Below are 24,424 nucleotides of genomic sequence, written 5' to 3'. Positions count from 1 at the left end.
TTGCTATGATTTTGTAAGGTATTTGATTCTAAGATGCGTTATTAGGTTTTTTGTTGATTTTTTTCCCCCCAGATTGCGGTTTGTATTATATTAGAAATGCTGTTATGGGCACCTCTTCTCTCACTTGTGTATATATATATATTAGGGCTGGGCAAGTTAACGCGTTAATTTCGCGTTAATTCATTAGACTATTAACGGCGATATTTATTTTATCGCGCATTAACGCATGTTGCTCACATGCTTTCAGTCAGTGTCAGTCAGCACGCGCGCTGACTGCAGTGCGCTGTCACGGCAGCACTCTCTCGCTCCCCCTCCCCTCTCGTACATGGCTCAGCGGCGCCAGCCAATCAGCACACAGGCTCAGCCTGGCCCGCGCACTCAGCTCTCACATAAACTTAATACACAAACAGCTGAGAGAGACCGCAGCAGCGAAAAAACACGAACAGAGGAAGTAGCACCGTTTGGCTTTATTTTAATACCGTAAATGAAATCAAGCTGTATGTTTTGTAAAAAGTCGGTTCATTTCAGTGGAAACACAACAAATTTATCTAAGCACGTGAAAAAACATGAAAACGTCGAGCCCCAGAAACGGAGAGAGGAGACAAAACTTCTCTCACTGCCCCGACAGACCCACAGACGTCCCTGACTGAGGCGTTTCAGTCCTCCAGGGAACATCCAGGTAGATCAGTGGATGGATGGATGGATGGATGGATGGATGGATGGATGGATGGATGGATGTTACTGGAGCCCACACATAACATGTAATTAAGACCTTGAAAGAACCCAGTACATATATTAAAAAGTGTTATTTAAGATAAGATAACATTAGCTAATCCTTTTTTTATCCCACGACGGGGAAATTAATAGGATTAAAGCAACAGGCAGGTGCACACAACACAGACAAAATTACATAAGGATTGAAATATATAAGAGGTGGATTAGCGAAAAAACACTGAACATAACATTATTATTATTATTATTATTATTATTATTATTATTATTATTATTAAATTGTAATAATAAAATAAAAACCACAAAACCCAAAAGGTCAACAGTTTCATGATACATCAAGCTTAGGGACTGGCTAATATACAGCAGGTCAAAAAAGGCCATATTTTGGCTGCAGTGCTTGTTCTCTTATGAAGAAAAGATCAACTAGTGCACTAAATTCAATAGATGGGTTGAAAATATCCAGTATAAAATAAGTGCTACAAATGTTACAACACTTTTGTTCATATGGCAGCAGAACATTAAAATAAAAGTGCTCTTTACACTACTTTTGAATTCATTCTTGGAGTTTGTAAATACAATGCGATTAATCGCGATTAATCGCGATTAATCAGGGCGATTAATCGCGATTAAATATTTTAATCGTTGCCCAGCCCTAATATATATATATATATATATATATATATATATATATATATATATATATATATATATATATATTGGAAGAAAGAGAGAGAGATTTATGTGTGTATAATTTGCGTGTATATTAGATTAATATGTAAGTGCGTGTACATTTTTCATACAGTTTGACTCCAGTTTAAATAGTTTTGATTCTGAATAAATATGTGTAATCTGTCTGAAAGGTCACGAGCATTGTGAACACATGATTAAAATGAGATCTGAGCTGCCTCCTATTCATTTTGACAGCAGATGTCTGATCTGTGGTCTGACCCATGATGGCCGCCCTGTAGGCACGTCGGCCTAGCGGCCGGCAGCATCCAATGGGGCGTCTATGTATATGATGTCAGTGGTCTATGCCTGTAACTGCCTAGTTTTGTGTCCTCTTTCCCTGGTGAGACCTGTGCCGCCGTCCACCTGTCGCCCCCTGCTGGAGAGAGGTGATACTGCACCACCCAACCGCCCAGCACACAGATCACCAGCTGCATACCTGTCAACATTTCTTTCCTTGTATTTAATCAGATTAAAACCACAAAGTAGGGGAGACCGGGGCTAGTTGTCACACTTTTTACACTCAAAAAACATATGTACCAGATGAAAGACCAAAGTCTCAGGTATACATTTTGTATTCGGGTATATTTCATATCGTATTCCTGTGCAGAGTTATAAGCGATCTAATGGAGATTGTCACCATGTGACAAGTTGCCCCTCCAACGGGTAAGTTGTCACACTATATAGGGTAAGATGTCACACGGGGTTTTGCAACCAATAAAATAAGGGCAAAATGAATTTTGTTGTCATTTTTAATGTTAAGTGAATAAATGACAATAACTCACTTTTACTACTTATGAAATAAAATGAAATAACATACAACATGCATTACGAAACTGACACTTAAACTTTGAATACAAACAAAAGAACAGAAGAAAATCTCACGAGTCAGACTCCTCATTTGAGCTCCAGTTTTGGCATAGCTTGTGTAGACTGAATTGCCAGGAGCACATGCATCATATGAAATAACATGAAATAAAATGAAATATTATAAAACATTGATTGATGGCTGTCTGACCCTGAATTTCCGCTGGTGTGAATGTTTTACAGTATCACGCCAAAGTACAGTAATTGACATTAAAGTCCTTCGCTGTACTCCTGTTCGACTTGTGACCTAGGGTCACCTGCCTGACTGCCCTCAGCATCACGTCAGGTGCTGCACGGCCATGCTCTGTTTTTCTTTTATAACTCCTGACTATCTTCTCACTTTGTCCTCTCTTTTAAATTGCTCTTTTTTCTGTAAAAATAATGTAACATTTTTATTAGGATGTATTGATTTAAATTATTTTTGAAAATTATAATTTAGGGGTAAGTTGTTACATGTGACAAGTTGCCCCAAATAACCATGTTTGCTAATGCTAGCTCTATCTTAATGTTAGGCTAAATCAGAACAATAACTGAGGTATGACTGGATGCCTTGATATCTACTTTAACAAGTCCATATGTATAACTGCTAGAATTTTTTATCTGAATGAAGGTTATTTAAAAAATATAGAGTGCATATTTTTTACTTTTGGTAGTGGAAAATGGTCAATTGGTGCTCATCTCAACTTACAATGTCTTGTCCTCTTCTCACTCAGTCCGTGAGACCTGACCATGCAAAGGAAGAAAACTAGTATTCAACTTTTTGGTTGCACCCTCTGATGGAGAAGATAATTGCAATGTGACAACTTACCCGTGTGACAACTAGCCGTGGTCTCCCCAACATAAAACAGTTAACATGAACAACAACAGTTATGTTTAAAAGCACTAAATTTCTCATTCGGATTGAAATGTACTCGGATTAAACAAAAAAATATATATATTTTTATTTTACCATTTATGTGGTGACACATTCAACTTTTCATGATGTGTGTTTATATGCACCTGGTTTTATTCAGAATAGAACCATTCTGACATGTACAGTTATCACATTTCCCTAAAAAACACAGAAAAAGAAGTACTTCTGTCTTTACTGAGCAACAAAAATAGCAAACAAAACAGTTGTGTTTAAGTTTGTCTTCCCTGTACCCAGGCTGGACTTGGACCAGGTTCTAATCACGGTTGAAACGTTACTGAATACATATTACTAGTGTAATAATCATTTTAAGATCTTTTAATGTTTCAAATAGGTTGTATTGGGAGCGCAGACAATTTTGCTTCTCGGCATATTTCCCCCATTCAACGCAGAAAAACTTGACATTGGCGGCACAACTTTCAGAAAATTCTAAGAATTGGACAAATTCTCAGAATCAGAATCAGACATACTTTAATAATCCCAGAGGGAAATTGCTGTTTCAGTACCATCACCATTACATAAACATCACAAACATTTCAGAGGGGAAACGGTTCACTGAGGCCGTGCTGCTAGGGTCAATACTGTCCACAAGGCGCTGCCCTTATCTGTTAAAGGAAGATTACAACAACATGGGGGAAATCTAACATCTAAGATGTTAATGAACAAAAAACAAATTGGATTTTACCATTTATATGGTGACACAATCAACTTTTCATGATGTGTGATTATATGCACCATAATATGATACAGTTATCACATTTCTCCAAAAAACACAGAAGAACTTCGTCAGTGTTGTTACTGACCAACAAAAATAGCAAACAGAGCAAGAGTGATCAAGTTTATCTTCCTAGTACCCAGGCTGGACTTGCACCAGGTTCTAATCACGGTTGAAACGTTACTTAATACATAATAATTTTAAGATCTTTTAATGTTTCAAATAGGTTGTATTGGGAGCGCAGACAATTTTGCTTCCCAACATATTTCCCCTATTCAACGCAGAAATAGTTCATTTTGATGTTGGGGGCAAGACTTTCAGAAAAATCTAAGAATTGGACAAATTCTAAGATTTTTCCTAGAATGACGTCACTAAGAGTCTCTTTGAGGCCAGCTTTCTGATAACAGGTGGGTGGATCAGGATGATGGTTTAGTGAGATTGTTCCTTGAAAGCGTTGTATTCATAGGATGCCAAAGAAAACGGTCAAGAACAGGTTCTTGAGCAACTGCTTAATCTCACATGTACCAAAGATTCACATAGTTTCCTGTAAACAAGTGCAGGAACAAGAGAACATTTAATAAACTCTAGGGTCACTTGTGGAGTACCACAGGGTTCAGTCCTTGGACCAATTCTCTTTACTATATATATGCTTCCGATAGGCAAAATTATCAGACAGCATGGGATTAATTTCCACTGTTATGCTGATGACACTCAGCTATATTTATCCATAAATCCTGATGAATCCAATCAATTACTTCGACTGCAGTCATGTCTTGATGACATCAAAAGCTGGATGACTTTAAATTTCCTGCATCTAAATTCTGACAAGACTGAAGTTTTAATCTTTGGGCCAGAGTCCTCAAAAAATAAACTTCTTAACCAATCACTTAATCTGGGTGGCATTAACCTGGCCTCTGGTAATAAAGTAAAAAATCTTGGTGTTATTTTTGACCAAGACATGTCATTTAAATCCCATATTAAACAGGTTTCCAGAGTTTCCTTTTTTCACCTCCGGAATATCGGCAAAATTAGAAACATTCTGTCCAGGAGTGATGCTGAAAAACTAGTCCATGCATTTGTTACTTCAAGGCTGGACTATTGTAATTCTTTACTATCAGGAAGTCCACAAAATGCAGTTCAAATACTTCAGCTGATCCAAAATGCTGCAGCAAAAGTTCTGAGGAAAATCAACAAGAGGGATCATATTTCTCCAATTTTAGCTTCCCTTCATTGGCTTCCTGTTAAATCAAGAATAGAATTTAAAATTCTCCTTCTAACGTATAAAGCCCTTAATAATCAAGCTCCATCATATATCAGAGCTCTGATTACCCCGTATGTTCCTAACAGAGCACTTCGCTCTCAGACCGCAGGTCTGCTGGTGGTTCCTAGAGTCTCTAAAAGTAGAATGGGAGGCAGATCCTTTAGCTATCAGGCTCCTCTCCTGTGGAACCAACTCCCAGTTTTGGTCCGTGAGGCAGACACCCCGTCTACTTTTAAGACTAGGCTTAAAACTTTTCTTTTTGACAAAAATTATAACTAGTGGCTCATGTTACTCTCAGCTACCTTTATAGTTTTACTGCTATAGGCTTATGTTACAGGTCCTGAGTATCAGGGCTCCAGCAACAGTGAATGCGCAATCTGAGAAATAAAAACAGCAATGAATCAATGATGCTTTGCATTCGGAATCCAGATTACGTCTCATTTATTAAACAAGTAAACAGGTCACAGTGTACAGCCTTGTGTGATCTCCCGTCTTTCATATAAATCAAACCATTATGATGACACAAATATAGTGCATCAAACAGCACTAGCATGTAAATGCATATTAACTGGGGCCAAGCATCAACGTGCACTGTTTACCTCTTTCACTAACCATCTCAAAATAATATCAACCGATTATTTTACAAAGAAAAGCATTTCAACATTTATAACCGGGATTTACGAAATCTCGCGATATTTCCAATACAAACATAACAAGTCTCGCGAGACGTCACCAACGTAGCATTAGCATTTTGCTAATCAAGACTCTCGGCGGACAAAGCTTAAAAGCATTAAATGTAAATATACATATCAGCTGTATCAGTACAATCTACTACAACAGGATATAATAAGTTCACAGAATAAGTTTGGAGTGTTTTCACCAAGTACATACCTGAGAAATAAAAACAGCAATGAATCAATGATGCTTTGCATTCGGAATCCAGATTACGTCTGACGCGAACAGGAAGTCCGTCATCTAAACCAACCCGGAAACCGCGTCCCCCGATCAAAGATTCCCTCTTACTACTGTTACATTTTTAGAAATATTCCTCAGGAAAGTGCAAAATATGGCAACCAGCTATGCCAAAATATAACAGAAAATTATTTTGTTTCTACAAAATAAATATATAAAAAAACAAATACATAATAACAACCAAAAACATGGGGTGACATTTTTAGGTGCACCACACTTAGGCTACTGGAGTATATCAGGATCTAATTTTCTCACTCTATTGAGTTCTACTGTTCTTCAATTATGCATTATGTGTTGTCATTTCTGCTTTAACTTTCTGTTCTCTCTCTTTTCTCTTCATAGTAGGTACACCTGGTCTGGCGTTCTGTTAACTGTGACATCATCCAGAGAAGACGGCTCACCCGCTACTACCATCTAATGTAGAACAGATTACTGGATCAATGTGTGCTTCTGTGCTTTTTTGTTTCTCTTGTTGTGTCTCTGTTCTGTCTTCTGTAACCCCAGTCGGTCGAGGCAGATGACCGTTCATACTGAGCCCGGTTCTGCCGGAGGTTTTTCCTTCCCGTTAATGGGTGGTTTTTCTTCCCACTGTCGCTTCATGCTTGCTCAGTATGAGGGATTGCAGCAAAGCCATGTACAATGCAGATGACTCTTCCTGTGGCTCTACGCTTCCCCAGGAGTGAATGCTGCTTGTCGGGACTTTGATGCAATCAACTGGTTTCCTTATATAGGACATTTTTGACCAATCTGTATAATCTGACCCAATCTGTATAATATGATTGAACTTGACTTTGTAAAGTGCCTTGAGATGAGATGTTTCATGATTTGGCGCTATATAAATAAAATTGAATTGAATTGAATAGGTGGTGAAAGACTTTGTAACAAACAAAGAACAAGCAGGTTTCCTCTTGTGGGATTCAAAGGTTTCCTGCAGGGTTTACTTCTGGACTGACTGCAAGGAGAGTGAAGTGAAGGCTGAGTGGAAGAGAAGGAGGAAACTAAAAATTAACAATGAATAAAGACAAAACATAACTAAAACCCAAACAAGGTGGGAAAAAAATGAGAATAATAGTAAACCAAAGCCGAATCAAAACTAAACCATGACAGAAAAACTTTGTAACAAACAAAGAACAAGCAGGTTTCCTCTTGTGGGATTCACGGTTGAAACGTTACTTAATACATAATAATTTTAAGATCTTTTAATGTTTCAAATAGGTTGTATTGGGAGCGCAGACAATTTTGCTTCCCAACATATTTCCCCCATTGAACACAGAAATAGTTCATTTTGATGTTGGGGGCAAGACTTTCAGAAAAATCTAAGAATTGGACAAATTCTAAGATTTTTCCTAAAATTACGTCACTAAGAGCATCTTTGAGGCCAGCTTTCCGACAGCAGGTGGGTGGATCAGGATGATGGTTTAGTGAGATTGTTCCTTGAAAGCCTTGTATTCATAGGATGCCAAGAACAGGTTCTTGACCAACTGCCTTATCTCACATGTACTAAAGATTCACATAGTTTCCTGTAAACAAGTGCAGGAACAAGAGAACATTTAATAGGTGGTGAAAGACTTTGTAACAAGCAAAGAACAAGCAGGTTTCCTCTTGTGGGATTCAAAGGTTTCCTGCAGGGTTTACTTCTGGTCACAGAGATCTCCAGGGAAGGAGGTTGATTTAGTGACTTCTGAACCATTTCTGGGTTCTAGAGGCTTGGATACTCACCCTGACCCGATAACCACACAATGCTTTGTTCAGTTATCATCTGCTTCCCTAAAGTGTAATAATAATAATAATAATAATAATAATAATAATAATAATAAAAATCTGATAAATGTTGTGCTTTTTGTTCGTATTGGAGCCCCTGTGTAAAGATCCTTTTCAGCTGCTTTATTTAAAATATCTGAATTTTGCTAAAATGGCAAACCTGGGAAAGCAGGAAGTATAACCAGTGAGGTAATCATCCTCCATAAAGATTGCAGCATAAAGACAAAACAAAAACTAATTCAAGAATCTTCAGGAAATATTTAATAAAAATCAATATAAAAGATACAAGTGGCTGAAATGAGTTTTCTCCGTAGTGTGTCTGGGCTCTCCCTTAGAGATAGGGTGAGGAGCTCAGTCATCCGAGGAGGACTCAGAGTAGAGCCGCTGCTCCTCCACGTCCAGAGGAGCCAGTTGAGGTGGCTCGGGCATCTGGTCAGGATGCCTCCTGGACGCCTCCCTGGTGAGGTGTTCCGGGCACGTCCCACCGGGAGGAGGCCCAGGGGAAGACCCAGGACACGCTGGAGGGACTATGTCTCTCTGCTGGGAACGCCTTGGGATTCCTCCTGAGAAGCTGGCCCAAGTGGCCGGGGAGAGGGACGTCTGGGCCTCCCTACTGAAGCTGCTGCCCCCACGACCCGACCCCGGATAAGAGGAAGAAGACGGACGGACGGACGGACAATATAAAAGTCAAAGTGAATTGAAAATAATAGGAAAAGTCCTGCCCTCCTCCACTTTGTTGGCGGGCGCCTTGGCCCCCTGGCGCATTAGTTGGCTTCGGGTTTGGGGCGGGTTCCCGGGCGTGCGCCGGCCCGCTCCTGGCGGCCTCTTCGCGGGGCCTGGCCCCCCGGGGGGCGGCCGGGGCCCTCGTCGCGGGGGCGGGGCGCCCCTGGGGCCTCTGGCCCTCAGGGCCCATGGCCGGGACCACTTCAGCGGGGCTGGCTGCCGGCGGAGCCCACGGGCTCGTCTCCGCGGCTCTTGAGGGCGTCGGCATTGCGGTGGCTGGGGGATTTCCTCGGGGTCGTCTCTGCTCCTTCCTTGGGGGGGGGTTGCAGATATCCTGTGTCGGCCCCTCCTGGGCGACCTGCTTTAGGGACCCCTTTGGGAGTCCGGGGTTACGGGTCCCCTGACGCCTACCTCTGTGCTCGGGGAAGGTGGGTCTTCGGTTCTCCACAATCACTATCAAGCTATTTCTGGATAATCTTCACCTAAACTAGTGCACTTTCACATCTCCCACAGGTGCTGGGTCCCAGGTATTAAGTGTTCACTTATATACAGTAATCTTATAATTTATTTATTTATTTATTTATGTTGTGTCACTTTCTTTTTTCAAATATCACATTACACATGTCAGCTTACATAATAATATATATGATTTAGCAATGGCATCTAGGTGTTATTAGAGTGTATCTGTTGCTTTATGTCTGTTGGTTGTGCTGTTCTTTTTGTGTCTCTTTCCAGGTGATGGAGCAGACAGAGGACATTTTATCATTCTCTTCCTTTTATCTCCTCTTTCTTTCACCTCTACTCTTTTTTTTTTCTTTTCTTTCACTTTTTGTTCTTCCTTTACTCTCCCATTGTCATGTCCATATAATTTGAAATTCTCCTTGCAGGAATCATAATAAAGCTATTTACAAGCATAAATCAAGTGGAGCACTATGGCGAAAGCTGTTTGCTCCACTTGTAAAAGCAAAATCTGTCGAGCTCCATCTGGCATTGAGATATCAATTCCTATTGCCATAGTGCTAGACAGGACACTGGAAAAAAAAAAAAAAAAAAAAAAAAAAAAAAAAAAAAAAAAGAAAATAATAGGAAAAGTCCAACTACAGTGAGCCAATAAAACATTTAAAGGGCTTTTTCTTTCAGTAAGTCTGTCTTCTTGAATCTCTTCTCAGGTTAAATGGGGGGGGGGGGGGGGTTCAGAAAATGTATTATACTCTGTAGCTTATTCCAAATAAAAATCGTTTTAATGAACTGAACCTGTAAAAGTCTTCTCCAAACTAAGCAACCGGTCCTTTGAGCGATTTTATAGACAAAAGGAAACAAAAGCCTCGTAGCATGGTGCCTACAACCATCTTATCTTCTCCCCTAATGATGCACATCTAAGGATAAACACTGCAGAGACAGAGACCACCTGATGACTCTGTTAACTGGGAAGAATACAAAGGAATGTAGACCCGGTAGACCAGAACCAGCAGATTACAATGGCACCGCAAATCATCACTGCCTGTAGAAACTTCTCACATGACTTCAGGCAACGTGGATTCTGAGCCTCTCCTGAACTGCTTGAGGCTCCACTTTGTGTCGTGTTCCTCAAGAACCTGTTTTTTTTACCTTTTTGACTGACGTGCTGAGACAACCACCTTCTTCTAAGAAACCGTCACAAGAAAATGACCTTGCCAATCATTACCTGATCCACCAACTGCTATCATGAGCCAATAGAAGCCATGTGGAGCCAGAACATGTTGAAAGTGCATTTTCTCTGAAAACCTGACCAAAATGGCTCCTTCTAGTCATTGTTCAGAAGAACAACGTACACTGACTAAGATGTTGACTAGAGAGGGGAAAACGTATTAACGAGAGTAGAGAGGCCCAGAATGCACCTTGCTTGAAGGCCAGATTGAAGTTTCCACAATCAGTGATGGTTCTGATCCACTGGCTTTTCTCTACAGTCAATGCAGACATCTGCCAGGACATTTTAGAGACATTTCTGTTCAAAATATATTATTTTTAAAGATTTTATGTGATATTTGAATTTATGAAACACTTAATCATTGGTTTTCATGATCGGGAAGACAGACTTACTGAGAGAAAAAGCCCTTTAAATGTTCTATATGCTCACTGTAGTTGGACTTTTCCCATTATCTTTAGTTCACTTTGACTTTTTTATTTATTTTGATTAAATATTTCCTGAAAATTCTTGAATTAGTTTTTGTTATGTCTTTATGCTGCAATCTTTATGGACGATGATTAACTCCATGGTTGTACTTCCTGGTTTTCCAGGTTTGCCATTTTAGCAAAATTCTGTTTTTTTAAATAAAGCAGCTGAAAAGGATCTTTACACAGGGGCTCCAATATGAACAAAAAGCACAACATTTATCAGATTATTATTATTATTATTATTATTATTATTATTACACTTTAGGGAAGCAAATGATAACTGAACTAAGCTTTGTGTGGTTATCGGGTCAGGGTGAGTATCCAAGCCACTAGAACCCAGAAATGGTTCAGAAGTCACTAAATCAGCCTCCTTTCCTGGAGATCTCTGTGACCAGAAGTAAACCCTGCAGGAAACCTTTGAATCCCACAAGAGGAAATCTGCTTGTTCTTTGTTTGTTACAAAGTCTTTCACCACCTATTAAATGTTCTCTTGTTCCTGCACTTGTTTACAGGAAACTATGTGAATCTTTAGTACATGTGAGATTAAGCAGTTGCTCAAGAACCTGTTCTTGACCGTTTTCTTTGGCATCATATGAATACAACGCTTTCAAGGAACAATCTCACTAAACCATCATCCTGATCCACCCACCTGTTATCAGAAAGCTGGCCTCAAAGAGACTCTTTGTGACGTCATTTTAGGAAAAATCTTAGAATTTGTCCAATTCTTAGATTTTTCTGAAAGTCTTGCCCCCAACATCAAAATGAACTATTTCTGCATTGAATAGGGGAAATATGTTGGGAAGCAAAATTGTCTGCGCTCCCAATACAACCTATTTGAAACATTAAAAGATCTTAAAATTATTATGTATTAAGTAACGTTTCAACCGTGATTAGAACCTGGTGCAAGTCCAGCCTGGGTACTAGGAAGATAAACTTGATCACTCTTGCTCTGTTTGCTATTTTTGTTGCTCAGTAACGACACAAGTTCTTCTTTTTCTGTGTTTTTTAGAGAAATGTGATAACTGTACATGTCAGAGTGGTTCTATTCTGAATAAAACCAGATGCATATAAAGACACATCATGAAAAGTTGAATGTGTCACTGTCATACTCCGTGGTCTAGGTGCAGGCCTGTTTTCCTTGCTCTCTCTTCTCTGCAGGGTTGGACGGGCAGGTGTGATTCATCAGAGCTAATTGCCACCCTTTATAAGGAGCTGGAACCAGGAGGAGGGCGTCAGTTCGTTTGCGCTCTTGCGTGGTACAGACCAAAACCCTATGATCTCTTGTAATTTCCTGAAGACCTGTTCTAACCTTGTTCTTGTTGCCTCTTTGCTCCAGAAACCTGTTCATCTGACCTCAGCCTGGAAACCTCGTCACATTATCAGAAGCCAACCTGGATCAGTCCTCAGGAACCAAGCTGAACCTACAGAACCCTGTTTGCCCTCCTGCCTGCGCTCACCTGCCTGTCCACCCTCCAGCCAATCACAACACCGAGAAGGAACCAGGACTTGCACCGACAACCCAGACGTATGCTCAGTACCTCTCCTCTGCACCAAACCCAAGCTACCGCCTAAGTGAGTTCCCGACCAAGTCTCATCTTCACAATAACCAAGCTCAAGTTGTTCACCACCTTCTCCATCTTTCTGGCAGAACCCGTGAGACCTTCAAACCACAGAAAGAACCACCCATCTCCAATCATACAATAAACCTTTTAAAATCTACCTTTTCGTCAGTCATTGCGTTCTTCAGAGTCACATTTACATAAATATGACAGAACAAACTGACCAAGCTGACTCTGGAACGCAATTACTGAATGCCGTCACCCATCAGGGCTTATTACTTGGCCAACATGAGAACCTAATCCAAACAATGATACAGCAGCGTCTCAGGTCATGCAAACCATGAATACTCTGACCCACGAACTACAGGGCATGAAAGCTTTGTTAAATCCTTGTCCACCTACCTCTGCTCCTTCTCCTGCCTCGAGTCCTCCGGTGGTTACAGCTCCTTCATCCATGCCTGGAGTTGGGGTGTCTATTCCTGTTCCCGAACCGTTTTCTGGAGACCTGAGTAAGTCCAGAGGGTTTTTGTTACAATGTTCTTTGGTTTTTAGTCGCGCTCCACAGTCATTTCCGGACGATGCTCACAAGATCTCCCACATCGTTGGTCTTCTGAGGGATCGTGCTCTTAAATGGGCCGATTCTTTTATTGACGAGACAACCATTCATAATTATAGCTACGCCGATTTTCTAACCCAGTTTAAAAGAACATTTTCCTCCTCGTTAAGTGAGGAGGAAGCAGGCAAGAGGTTGTGGGCACTGAAACAAGGAAGCCAGTCGGTCGCTGACTTTAGTGTCGACTTCCGCACCCTTGCTGCTTCAGCCGGCTGGGACAACCGAGCCTTAAAAACAGTGTTTGTTAGTGCTCTGTCCGACAGCTTAAAAGATGAGCTAGCTATCCGCGACAAGCCAGATAGCATGAAGGAGCTAATCGAGCTCGCTATCCGGATAGACGAGCGGCTCCGGGAAAGAGCTCATTAGAGGCGGAGCCAAGTTCGACCATTGGCTCAACGCTCCAGCACACCGATTCCGTACACGTCACACCAACCCCGATTAGCTCTTCCTGAAACTCCTCCAATCGAAGAACCCATGCGAATTGGACGTGCTCACCTTACCACTGAGCAAAGGGACCAACGTGTCCGGAACAAATTATGTATGTATTGTAGTTCAGGGGATACTGGCGGGCGCGTGTTCTAAAGACCCCGGTCCTAGATTCTCGTTACAGGCAGTTATTAGCTTACCTGACGCCCAACACCCAGTCACCACCCTCGTAGACTCCGGTTCCGAACAGAACCTCTTAAACCCAGTTTTAGTAGAGAAGTTACGGATTCCGGTCCGTGATTTACCTACACCTGTCTCTGTTACCGCCTTAGATGGCAGTCCCTTAGCAACCATAACCCAGCAGACACTCCCTTTTCAACTTATCACCTCAGGCAATCATCACGAGTCCATATCTTTTTTTGTTTTTCCCACCAGACACTCCCCGGTTGTATTAGGTTATCCCTGGCTAGTACGTCACAATTCCCAAATAAATTGGAGAGACTCCCGTATAGAGGCCTGGAGCTCCAGTTGTTTGGCTACCTGTCTCCACTCAGCTATCCCTCAGTCTCCGATCAGTTCAGTTTCCCCTAAGGAAACCACCGACCTTTCTAACATACCACCTCAGTATCACAACCTTCAACGTGTGTTTAGCAAGGATTTGGCTCTTTGCCTTCCGCCCCACCGTCCCTATGACTGCTCCATAGATCTTCTTCCCGGGGCTCCTCTGCCGTCTGCTTGTCTTTACAAATTATCTCAGTCCGAACGAAATGCTATGGAGGGCTACATTAATGACTCTTTGAAGGCTGGCTTAATCCGACCTTCTTCCTCACCTCTCAGCGCTGGTTTCTTTTTTGTGGAGAAGAAAGACAAATCTTTGCGGCCTTGCATAGATTACCGAGGTCTTAACCAGATTACTATTAAGAATAAATATTCTCTGCCCCTACTGGCATCGGCTTTTGATACGGTTCGGGGAGCCACCATTTTTACTAAGTTAGATCTTCGCAGCGCTTATCACTTGGTCAGGATTTGAGAAGGAGATGAATGGAAAACCGCCTTCAAGACCCCTATTGGCCATTTTGAGTATTTGGTCATGCCATTCGGGCTGACTAATGCTCCTGCCGTTTTTCAAGCACTTATACATGACATCCTGAGAGACTTTATTAATCAATTTGTTTTCGTTTATTTGGATGACATCCTGATTTTCTCCCAAGACCCACGGCAGCATCAGCAACACGTCCGCCAAGTCCTTCAGCGCCTCCTGGAGAACCGTCTCTTTGTGAAAGGCGAGAAATGTGAGTTTCATCAAAAGACCATCAATTTTCTTGGTTTCATCTTTGAGGGTGGACAGGTGAAGACAGATCCCAGTAAGGTCTAGGCAGTGGTCAACTGGCCCACTCCGTAGAACCGTAAACAACTCCAACGCTTCCTGGGATTCGCAAACTTCTACCGAGTCTTCATAAAGAACTATAGCGTCATCGCCTCACCCCTCACATCTCTCACCTCCACCAAGAGGAGTTTCCAATGGTCAACTGATGCCGACCAAGCATTCCGGCTACTCAAGGAAAGGTTTTCTCAAGCTCCCATCCTCATGTATCCCGATCCCGCTGCCCAATTTACTCTAGAGGTTGATGCCTCCGATTCTGGTGTTGGGGCAGTCCTTTCTTAAATGTCTGCCTCTGACCACAAACTCCATCCCTGTGCGTACTTTTCCAGACGCTTTTCTCCCACTGAGAGAAATTACGACGTGGGGGACCGGGAACTTCTGGCCATAAAACAAGCACTTGAAGAGTGGCGACATTGGTTGGAGGGAACTGAACAGCCTATAATCATCTGGACCGACCACAAGAACTTGGCATACATCCTGTCTTGCAAACGATTAAACTCCCGTCAAAGTCGCTGGTCACTGTTTTTCTCTAGCTTCAACTTTACCATCACCTACCGTCCCGGATCCAAGAACACCAAGCCTGATGCCCTGTCCCGTCTGTTTACGACCTCTGAGGAAACCGAAGAACCTGAGCCCATCATCCCCGAATCCTGCGTTGTAGGTTCCATCACATGGGACATTGAAAGACTGATAAAGCAGGCTCAAGAAAGTGAACCAGACCCTGGAGGTGGACCTCCGCATCGAACATTCGTACCCACCTCTGTACGTTCCCAAGTGATTCGCTGGGGTCACTCCTCCAGATTCTCGGGCCATCCCGGTTCGAGCCAAACCATGGCCTTCATTAGAAGGTATTTTTGGTGGCCGTCTCTTAACAAAGACGTGTCAGAATTTGTATCAGCCTGTGCGACGTGTGCCAAGAACAAGACCTCTAGCAGACCTCCTGCTGGTCTCCTCCAGCCCCTGCCTAGACCCAGCCGCCCCTGGGTCTAGTCCCATGTAGTCCTAGATTTTGTAACCGGTCTTCCTCCGTCCAACCACAAGACAGTTATCCTCTCTATCATGGACAGATTCTCCAAGGCTTGCCATCTGGTTGCCCTATCTCAACTCCCGTCAGCCCATCAGACAGCCCGGCTACTATTCCACCACGTCTTCAGGCTCCATGGCCTCCCCACAGAAATCGTGTCAGATCGGGGTCCACAGTTCATCTCCCGGGTATCGCACGATTTCTGCAGCAGTTTGGGCACTAAGGTCTCCCTATCTTCTGCTTACCATCCCCAATCCAATGGACAGTGCGAGCGTCTCAACCAAGAGCTGGAAAACACCCTCCGCTGTCTCTGCTCACAGAACCCCCGCACATGGAGCCAACAGTTAGCCTGGGTAGAGTATTCCCACAACGCTCATGTCTCCTCTGCTACCGGAATCTCTCCATTTGAAGCCTCACTCGGATTTCAACCATCTCTCCTTCCCGCTTCTTTCCCTGAAACCATCCTCCCGTCAGTCAGAGCACATCTCCTCCGTTGCCGAAAAGTATGGGATCAGACCAGAGCAGCTCTTGAGCGCACCTCCACCCAAAACAAGATCATCGCCGACCGTAAACGTATTCCTGCACCCACTTACACCCCCGGACAAGAAGTATGGCTTTCTGCTAAAGATTTTCCATTAAAAGCCTCCTCCCGGAAGACGGGCCCCAGATTCCTCGGCCCATTCAAAATCGAACACATCATCAGTCCCACAGCTGTCCGCCTCAGACTCCCTCCACATCTCCGACTCCACCCTAGATTTGATGTGTTCCAGATCAAACCTGTCATCTCCAGTTAGTTAAGCCCACCTGCCAGACCCCCCCCACCCGCCCGGGTCGTGGATGGCCATCCTGCCATCACCGTCAACAAGATTCTGGCCTCCAGACGCCGGGGTCGCGGGTACCAGTATCTGGTGGATTGGAGGGGGTATGGTCCCGAGGAACGTTCCTGGATTCCCCGTTCCTTTATTTTAGACCCCACTCTCTTCTGACTTTGAAACCTCATCTGGCGGACGGCCGCCAGGGGGCGTCCGTTAAGGGGGGGTTGCTGTCATACTCCGTGGTCTAGGTGCAGGCCTGTTTTCCTTGCTCTCTCTTCTCTGCAGGGTTGGACGGGCAGGTGTGATTCATCAGAGCTAATTGCCACCCTTTATAAGGAGCTGGAACCAGGAGGAGGGCGTCAGTTCGTTTGCGCTCTTGCGTGGTACAGACCAAAACCCTATGATCTCTTGTAATTTCCTGAAGACCTGTTCTAACCTTGTTCTTGTTGCCTCCTTGCTCCAGAAACCAGTTCATCTGACCTCAGCCTGGAAACCTTGTCACATTATCAGAAGCCAACCTGGATCAGTCCTCAAGAACCGAGCTGAACCTACAGAACCCTGTTTGCCCTCCTGCCTGCGCTCACCTGCCTGTCCACCCTCCAGCCAATCACAACACCGAGAAGGAACCAGGACTTGCACCGACAACCCAGACATATGCTCAGTACCTCTCCTTTGCACCAAACCCAAGCTACCGCCTAAGTGAGTTCCCGACCAAGTCTCATCTTCTCAATAACCAAGCTCAAGTTGTTCATCACCTTCTCCATCTTTCTGGCAGAACCCGTGAGACCTTCAAACCACAGAAAGAACCACCCATCTCCAACCATACAATAAACCTTTTAAAATCTACCTTTTCGTCAGTCATTGCGTTCTTCAGAGTCATGACAGTCACCACATAAATGGTAAAATCCATTTTTTTTTTTTGTTTAATCTGAGTACATTTCAATCCAATTGTGAAATTTAGTGCTTTTAAACATAGCTGCTGTTGTTCAAGTTAACTGTTTTATGTACTTGGTGGCTTTAATCTGATTAAATACAAGGAAAGAAATGTTCTCAGGTATGCACCTGGTGATCTGCAAACTGTAAACTACTATAAATAACAGCTTGAAATATTTCACTGTTTAACTTACTTAGATAACTTACACTTGTTGAGGCAACATATATTGACTTTAAAGAAACTTGTAATTATTTAAATACACCGGTACCTGAAACATGGTGAAATATTCCAACTCTGGTGTTGAACAAGATGATCAACATCAAACATTTCCCTTTAAATGACTAACAGAGTCTTCTGAATCAAGATCAATATTGATGTCTTAGATTTTTTACAGGTTCTGACCCAAAACGATTTAATTACCGTTTATAGTATCATCACATCTATTTAATTAAAAAAAAAAAAATCCAACAAAAAATGACTTTAGTTCCTGGGTGGGTCAGAAATTAAGTTATGTTTCTCCAGAAGAGCTGTATAATCAGTAGGTTGGTGGATCAGGTTATTATTTCTGATCTTAATCAGTTGGTTCTGTTGAAATTCTATCCTAAGAGGAGGAGCTTTCCCATCATGCCTCAGCTCTCAGCAGGTATATAAAGAGCAGGTGAGGAGCTCAGGTACAGCAGCCTTCAGCCACCCAGAAGACTTCAACCAGCCGATCACAGTCTGCAGACACGTAAGTCTCCACCTCTTCTTCTTCTGCTCCAGACAGCCTGTAGAGACCATATGAGCACATTTTGATCAGCTGCCAGTTTTATGACTCTGTGTCTCAATCTAATGCAACCAGATGTGTGACCTGGTGTTTATTCACTGCGTGTTCATTAATGAAGCATCCTGCTTTCTTTACTGCAGAGACCCAACATGACCACATACATCACTGAGCTTGACGTATCTCTGAACGATACAGAGGCGAGTTATCTCAGAACACAGGACTTCAAACAGATCTATGTCAATCTGAACATGAATGGAAGCCCTGAGGTTTATCTCTGGTACAAAGAGGGCAGCAGCTCTCCAATTACCAGGATCCAGTTCTCCTTCACTGATAGCATGGCAGAGGGCCTGAATGCTAGTGGGTTCGAAAAGGTTAAAAAAAACCTCAACACTGGATCATGTGGAGACAATGTCTTCCTGTGGTATTTCAAAGGTACCACAGAGAGTCATGTTCCCATCACAGAGATTGAGGTGTCTCGTGATGATGAAGCCAGAAAGTTTAGCCTTGGCTGGGAGAGGATGTCCTGCAATCTGAACCGAGGCACTGGAAGATCCTGGGCCTTCCTGTGGGTGAAGAGAGAGAAGAAGACCTACATCCAGGACATGAAAGTCACCGATGGCTGTGACAATGATCAAGGCTATCTTGAAAAAGGGTACATCAGAGTAGATGAGAGCACCAACAGAAGCACCTCAGGGAAGCCAGTCTTCCTCTGGTACCTTCCCACCATCAAGATGGAGGGGAGCTATGTGTCCCTGAAAGTCTCCACCAATGACAAAGATTGTCAGAGATACCAAAAGGAGGGCTTCCTTCAACTGACCCCCCCTGTAAATCTCAACGAGGGGAATCAGGGCAACAAAGTGTATCTGTGGTACAAGAAGGAGGACCCTGGCCACAAACCGATCCAGACCATCACTCTGTTGTCCAACCAGAAGTTGATTGCCGATTATATGAAAGCTGGGGTCACAGTCCTCCAGGAGAACCTGAACTCAGGTTGTGGGTGTCCATGCTTTCCTGCAACTCCACTTTTCCTGGGTTATTATAACTAATCTCCATGGTAACAGAGCTGAGCATGCTCACTGAGTGAAATGTTGCCTAAAGAAAAGGCTTCTGTTTAATCAGTTTGGTGGTGGTGATTTGTTTTTCTTCTTCTCCCTCCTAAATGTCCCGACCATGACCCAAAGATTAAGATACAACATCCTCCCTGTTGATGGATTTTCTTTGGTTCAATAAAGTTCTGTTTGCATCTGAAGAATGTTTCTGTTTGATTTTTACTGTTTATAATAAACTGAAAAGAACACAGAATAAACGGCAGCCAACAGGACAGAAACCCAACAGCACACTGACTGCCTGAGAGGAACCCAGAGAGAGCAGAACCACAAGAACCAGTCAACCAGTCAGTCAATGAAACTTTATTTATAAAGGTCTTTTTATGCAGTCAGGTGGAAGACAAATTGATTTACTGATATTAAAACCAGAAAGACATTTAACCCCTAGACACAAAAACAATGAAACAATCAGCGTCATCAAACAGATTAAACAAATAGCTGTTGGTCGATAAAAGAATGAACTAAAATGGAGAGAAATTAATCAACTATGGATGATGAGGAACTGTGAATATGCAGCAAATATATCAATGTTTTATTATTAGAAACTTAAGCAAAATATATAAAACACAAAAGTTAAGTCCATCCATACTAAACATAAATAACAATCACGAATAGTAAGCAGCAAGATCCTAAATTATAAACAGTACCATAAATAATGTCTTAAGATGTGATAAAATAATATAATTTAAAATGATGATGTAGAAGCTGCTAGAGCTGAAGTAAATGATTCACAAAGATTTTTCTTTTTGCTGACATATGAGCTGAAATATTTCAGGATGGTTCCAGAAAGTCCAGCTTGTCTGATCCATTCTGGCAGGACGGTGTGGTCAACAGTTTTAAAAGCTGCACTGAGGCCCGATTAAACCAGTTCTGAAGGTTGGTTCTGATCCATATTATATCAGAGGTGGCTACTGGGCTAGGATTGGATCCAAAGCCAGAGTTTTCTACAATTCAATTAAATTTTATTTATATAGTGCCAATTCATGAAACACGTCATCTCAAGGCATTTTCCAGAGTCAAATTCAATCAGTTTATACAGATTAGGTCAGAAAGTTTCCTCTCTAAGGAAACCCAGCAGGTTGCATCAAGTCTCTCCAAGCAGCATTCACTCCTCCTGAAAGAGCGTAGAGCCACAGTGGACAGTCGTCTGCATTGTTGATGGCTTTGCAGCAATCCCTCATACTGAGCATGCATGAAGCGACAGTGGAGAGGAAAACTCCCCTTTAACAGGGAGGAGAACCTCCAGCAGAACCAGAACCAGGCTCAGTGTGAACGCTCATCTGCCTCCACCCACTGGGGCTTAGAGAAGACAGAGCAGAGACACAGAAAGCACAGAAGCTCACATTGACCCAGGAGTACTTTCTATGTTAGATGGTAATAGAGGATGATTTGCCTCCCCTGATGATGTCACAGCTAACAGAACGTCAGACCAGCAGGTTAAAAGCCACGGTGGAGCAGGAGACAAGGATGACTGCAGGCAGGCTGTTAACAGGATCTGGAAAAGAAACAGGGGACAGAGCAAACTCCAAGACATTTTTCAAACAAAGGGTACAATACAAACTCTCGTAGAGGACAAACAAAATAAAAGAAACTGAACGCTAGGGAGCAGCACGAATACAAAAAATAAACAGTAGAAGTACAGTGTAGGGCACATTGGAATAATAATAACGGGTTTGAAGGCCGGTGATCCAGGGTGCTTTTCAATCTTTTACTACTTTCAAGGAGCTGTAATACATGTTAAAGACATTTAGAAAGCAAGGAAAATAGGGCTTTCTTCCCTTTCACTTGCAGCAATGAATATGATATTTGGACAATATTTATCACAGTGGATGAAGATGAGTCCAAACTGTCCATGAAAACCAAAATATGTGCAATGAAATAAACATGGAGTGACGAGGATAAATAATCTTAGAAATGCCCTCCAGTTTGGTTAATAAATTTCTTCCAAAAATAGTTAGGTCTCTTGTTAACCAGTGGCTAAAACCATTATACATATCCCCTGATTAGATTTGATTAGAGAGATTAGCATCTTCCCTTTGTATTGCATTTTTTTAAATCATGACATACAGATATTTTACTTCATGTTATTGATGACATGCAGCTATGTTGACATGAGTGAATAGGGAGAATTTCACATTTTTTAATGTTTAATGTTAGACCTGAAGCCTTTGAAAATAAGGAAATAGTTTCAAGGGTCTCATCCACCATTGAACTATTTTTCAAAAACGGTTGCTGTCATCAGCAAATTGACTTATTTTAAATAGTCTATCAAAAACATTCATTCTTCATAAGGTTATTCATAATAGAAAGTATTAAAAGATGTTTACATTAAACAAATAATTCCCTGGTGAACACCACGTCGTACCTCAAATCTAGGAGTCAATCCTGGGTTAATTGGCATGGTTCTATGTATATTATTATAAAACATTTTGATTAGAGCACAAAAATTGTTTCCCTAAACCGAAGAATTCCAGCATTGATTACAAAGGAATGTTCTATTGCAGGGATTCCCAAAGTGTGGTGCGTGCGCCAGCTGCCGCTAGGGGGTGCACAAGGTGAAAAATGTAATGATATAATATAATTCCAAAAAAAGGTAAAAAACAAAGCAACTGGACTTGTTTTCCGTAGTTGAAGACGTTTTGCTTCCTCTCCAGGAAGCTTTCTCAATTCAAAAAGTGGTATATAATATATAGATATATATAATAGATATGTTTTTCCCCACACCATAACGACGTATAAATAAACATTTCCTATGTAAAAAACTCTAAACTTATTAAATGAATAAAATGTATCTGTTTATTTAGAAAAAGTCTTCTACACTTTATTTTAAGATTAAATATCCACATTGTGCTGTATATGCGCACCTGGCTTGTGGCCTCTACTTCATTCATTCTTTCAAATATGTTCAATTGGTTAAAATCAGTAAAACTGTCATGCAGGTGAGACATCTAAGGTCAAAGTTAGTGATGAAGGAGGAGAGGAACCAAGAGAGAGAGGAATTGGAGGCAACAGACGAGAGAATTGCAACGGATCCGGGAGAAGAAAACTGTCAGGGTTTAGTTTTGATCTGGTTTTTGTTCACTACTGTTTCAGTTCTTCCTCTTCGTCAGGATTTAGTTATGTTCTGGCCTCATTTTTGTTAGTTTTCAGTTTCCTCCTCCCCCTCCCTCAGCTCTCCTTCACTCCCTCTGCAGTCAGTCACACCTGTTGGTCATTAATCAGTCAGACTCATTTCACCTGCCAGCCTCCCTACTTAAGCCTCCCTCTGCTTTCGCTCCACTGCCGGTTCGTCATCATGCAACACCTTCTCCTTTCCTGTCTACCTGAGTGTTCTCTGCTTGCTGCTGGAATGCTGCCACCTCTGCTTCTCTTTTACCTCAGTTTGCCATGGATTATTCCAGTCTTGTTGGTGCAACTATCCTGTTGTGACTCTAACCTGCAAGTATTGATCCAGCCTGGCTGCTTATCCTGTTGAGACTCTGCTCTGGCTCACTCTCTGCCGTGCTGTGGAATCTGCTACAGTGTTCAGTCACTCCCTTGGTGATTTTGTTTCCTCACTTTGCTCACGCACAGAGCTGAAATACTTTTCATTGTAATTCAGACAGGTGCAGTTCATTTTAAAAATGCGGTTTTAGCGCATATTCAGACAGGAACAGGGAAAGTGGGATGGGGCTGCAGGGAGCTGAGGTGTTGCTCTGGGCGTGTTTACCTGCTGAATGTAACTGCCATGAAACAATCAGAAAAAAACGTTTTATTTCTCTGATTAATAACATATTTATGGAGCGCTCTGTTATAGTTACTCTATGCCACTCTACCAAAGTGTATCTCTCCCTCTCTCGCTCGCTGGTAATCGGACACAAATCAAACCAAACTTCTTCGTGTTTGTATTTTGCGGCATAAATTGTGAGTCACACTCAGATTTGGAAGCCGGTACATGAAATAAACAAAGTGAGAACAGTTTAGTCCTGGACCTGCATGGTCTCCGCTTCAGAGACGTTCCATGTTGTCTGTGGAGGTATGAGTGATCTGAGCGTCTCTTTCTTTCTGTCGCTTCACGCTGAGCCACCGATGGACCTGAAAACCACCAGGATCCTGTTGTGGATGTTGTCTGTAACTTTATTGCAATTTTATTCAATTTTATTTCGATAACCTTTGTTATGATGGTTGTGTTCTTGTATATGCAACAGAATATTATTGAATTTCCACTTCTGAAGACTGCACAAATGCACCTTTTGTCTTTTCTAAATAGGAGTCTAGTTAAGTTTGTAGCTTATTTAACTTAATAGTTTCTTCATTTGACAGCAGAGTAATTTCAGAGTTTATTGATTTGTGATGTCATACCTGAGAGAAAAAAATATTTAAATAAATAAATGATGGGCATTCTGTATTGAAGTGAACACTGAGAATCTTTTACAGTTTAGCAGAAAAATGATATTATGAACAGAAATATGAAATATGAACAGAATTTCCATGGTAAGTCAAACCATTTCTCTTTTCCTTGTCATTTTGATATGGATAATGAATGAGAAATGTTTACATGCCAGATTAAATTCAGTTTTTATTGTGAGCTGAAGCTTGTGACTTGATTCAATGCTACATTAATTTAACCTCTCTTTAGCTACATATGTAACTGTTGGCCATATTAGACATTTCAGATTTAGACTTCAACAAGCTCTTTTTTTATTTCACTTGTATTAGGTAAAATTTGGATAATATTTTAGTAATATATATTTAGTAAAATATTGAAGTACTTTAGAGTCTTTGATATCCTACAACAATCTTGTAGGGCCTCAGCTTTGCATTTTCCTTTCCTTATGTTACAAGCTTTTAAGACAATGGGTAGGTAAAAAAAAAAAAAAAGTAAGACTCCTGTTAGGAATAATTTATGGGCATATTTCATTCTCTACAAATTTCTTAATGTCCAAAGTTTTACAATAACACACATGTTTATCCCGATGCTGTACATACAGTGTCAA

General features: G+C 41.8%; 1 protein-coding gene and 1 long non-coding RNA gene across 2 annotated transcripts; both read left to right on the top strand.

The window, feature by feature from the left end:
* The first annotated feature begins 16,860 nt into the window (after nt 1-16,860).
* LOC118564916 lies at nt 16,861-17,703 on the top strand. Its single transcript, XR_004932086.1, has 3 exons — nt 16,861-17,025; nt 17,106-17,341; nt 17,418-17,703. It is a non-coding gene; the product is annotated as an uncharacterized LOC118564916 (long non-coding RNA).
* A 466-nt stretch (nt 17,704-18,169) lies between these two features.
* Nucleotides 18,170-19,591, top strand: LOC118564913. Its single transcript, XM_036144317.1, has 2 exons — nt 18,170-18,306; nt 18,483-19,591. Exon 2 carries the CDS (start codon nt 18,492-18,494, stop codon nt 19,386-19,388), a length of 897 nt encoding a protein of 298 aa, XP_036000210.1. The 5' UTR covers nt 18,170-18,306; nt 18,483-18,491; the 3' UTR covers nt 19,389-19,591.
* Nucleotides 19,592-24,424: the final 4,833 nt, after the last annotated feature.

Source organism: Fundulus heteroclitus, chromosome 12 (genome assembly GCF_011125445.2).
Source record: "Fundulus heteroclitus isolate FHET01 chromosome 12, MU-UCD_Fhet_4.1, whole genome shotgun sequence".
NCBI lineage: Eukaryota > Metazoa > Chordata > Actinopteri > Cyprinodontiformes > Fundulidae > Fundulus > Fundulus heteroclitus.
This window is presented reverse-complemented; position numbering and strand designations above follow the sequence as displayed.

Coding starts and splice junctions, on each gene's coding strand:
- LOC118564913 (XM_036144317.1), top strand. CDS start 18,492: ATGACCACATACATCACTGAGCTTGACGTATCTCTGAACGATACAGAG.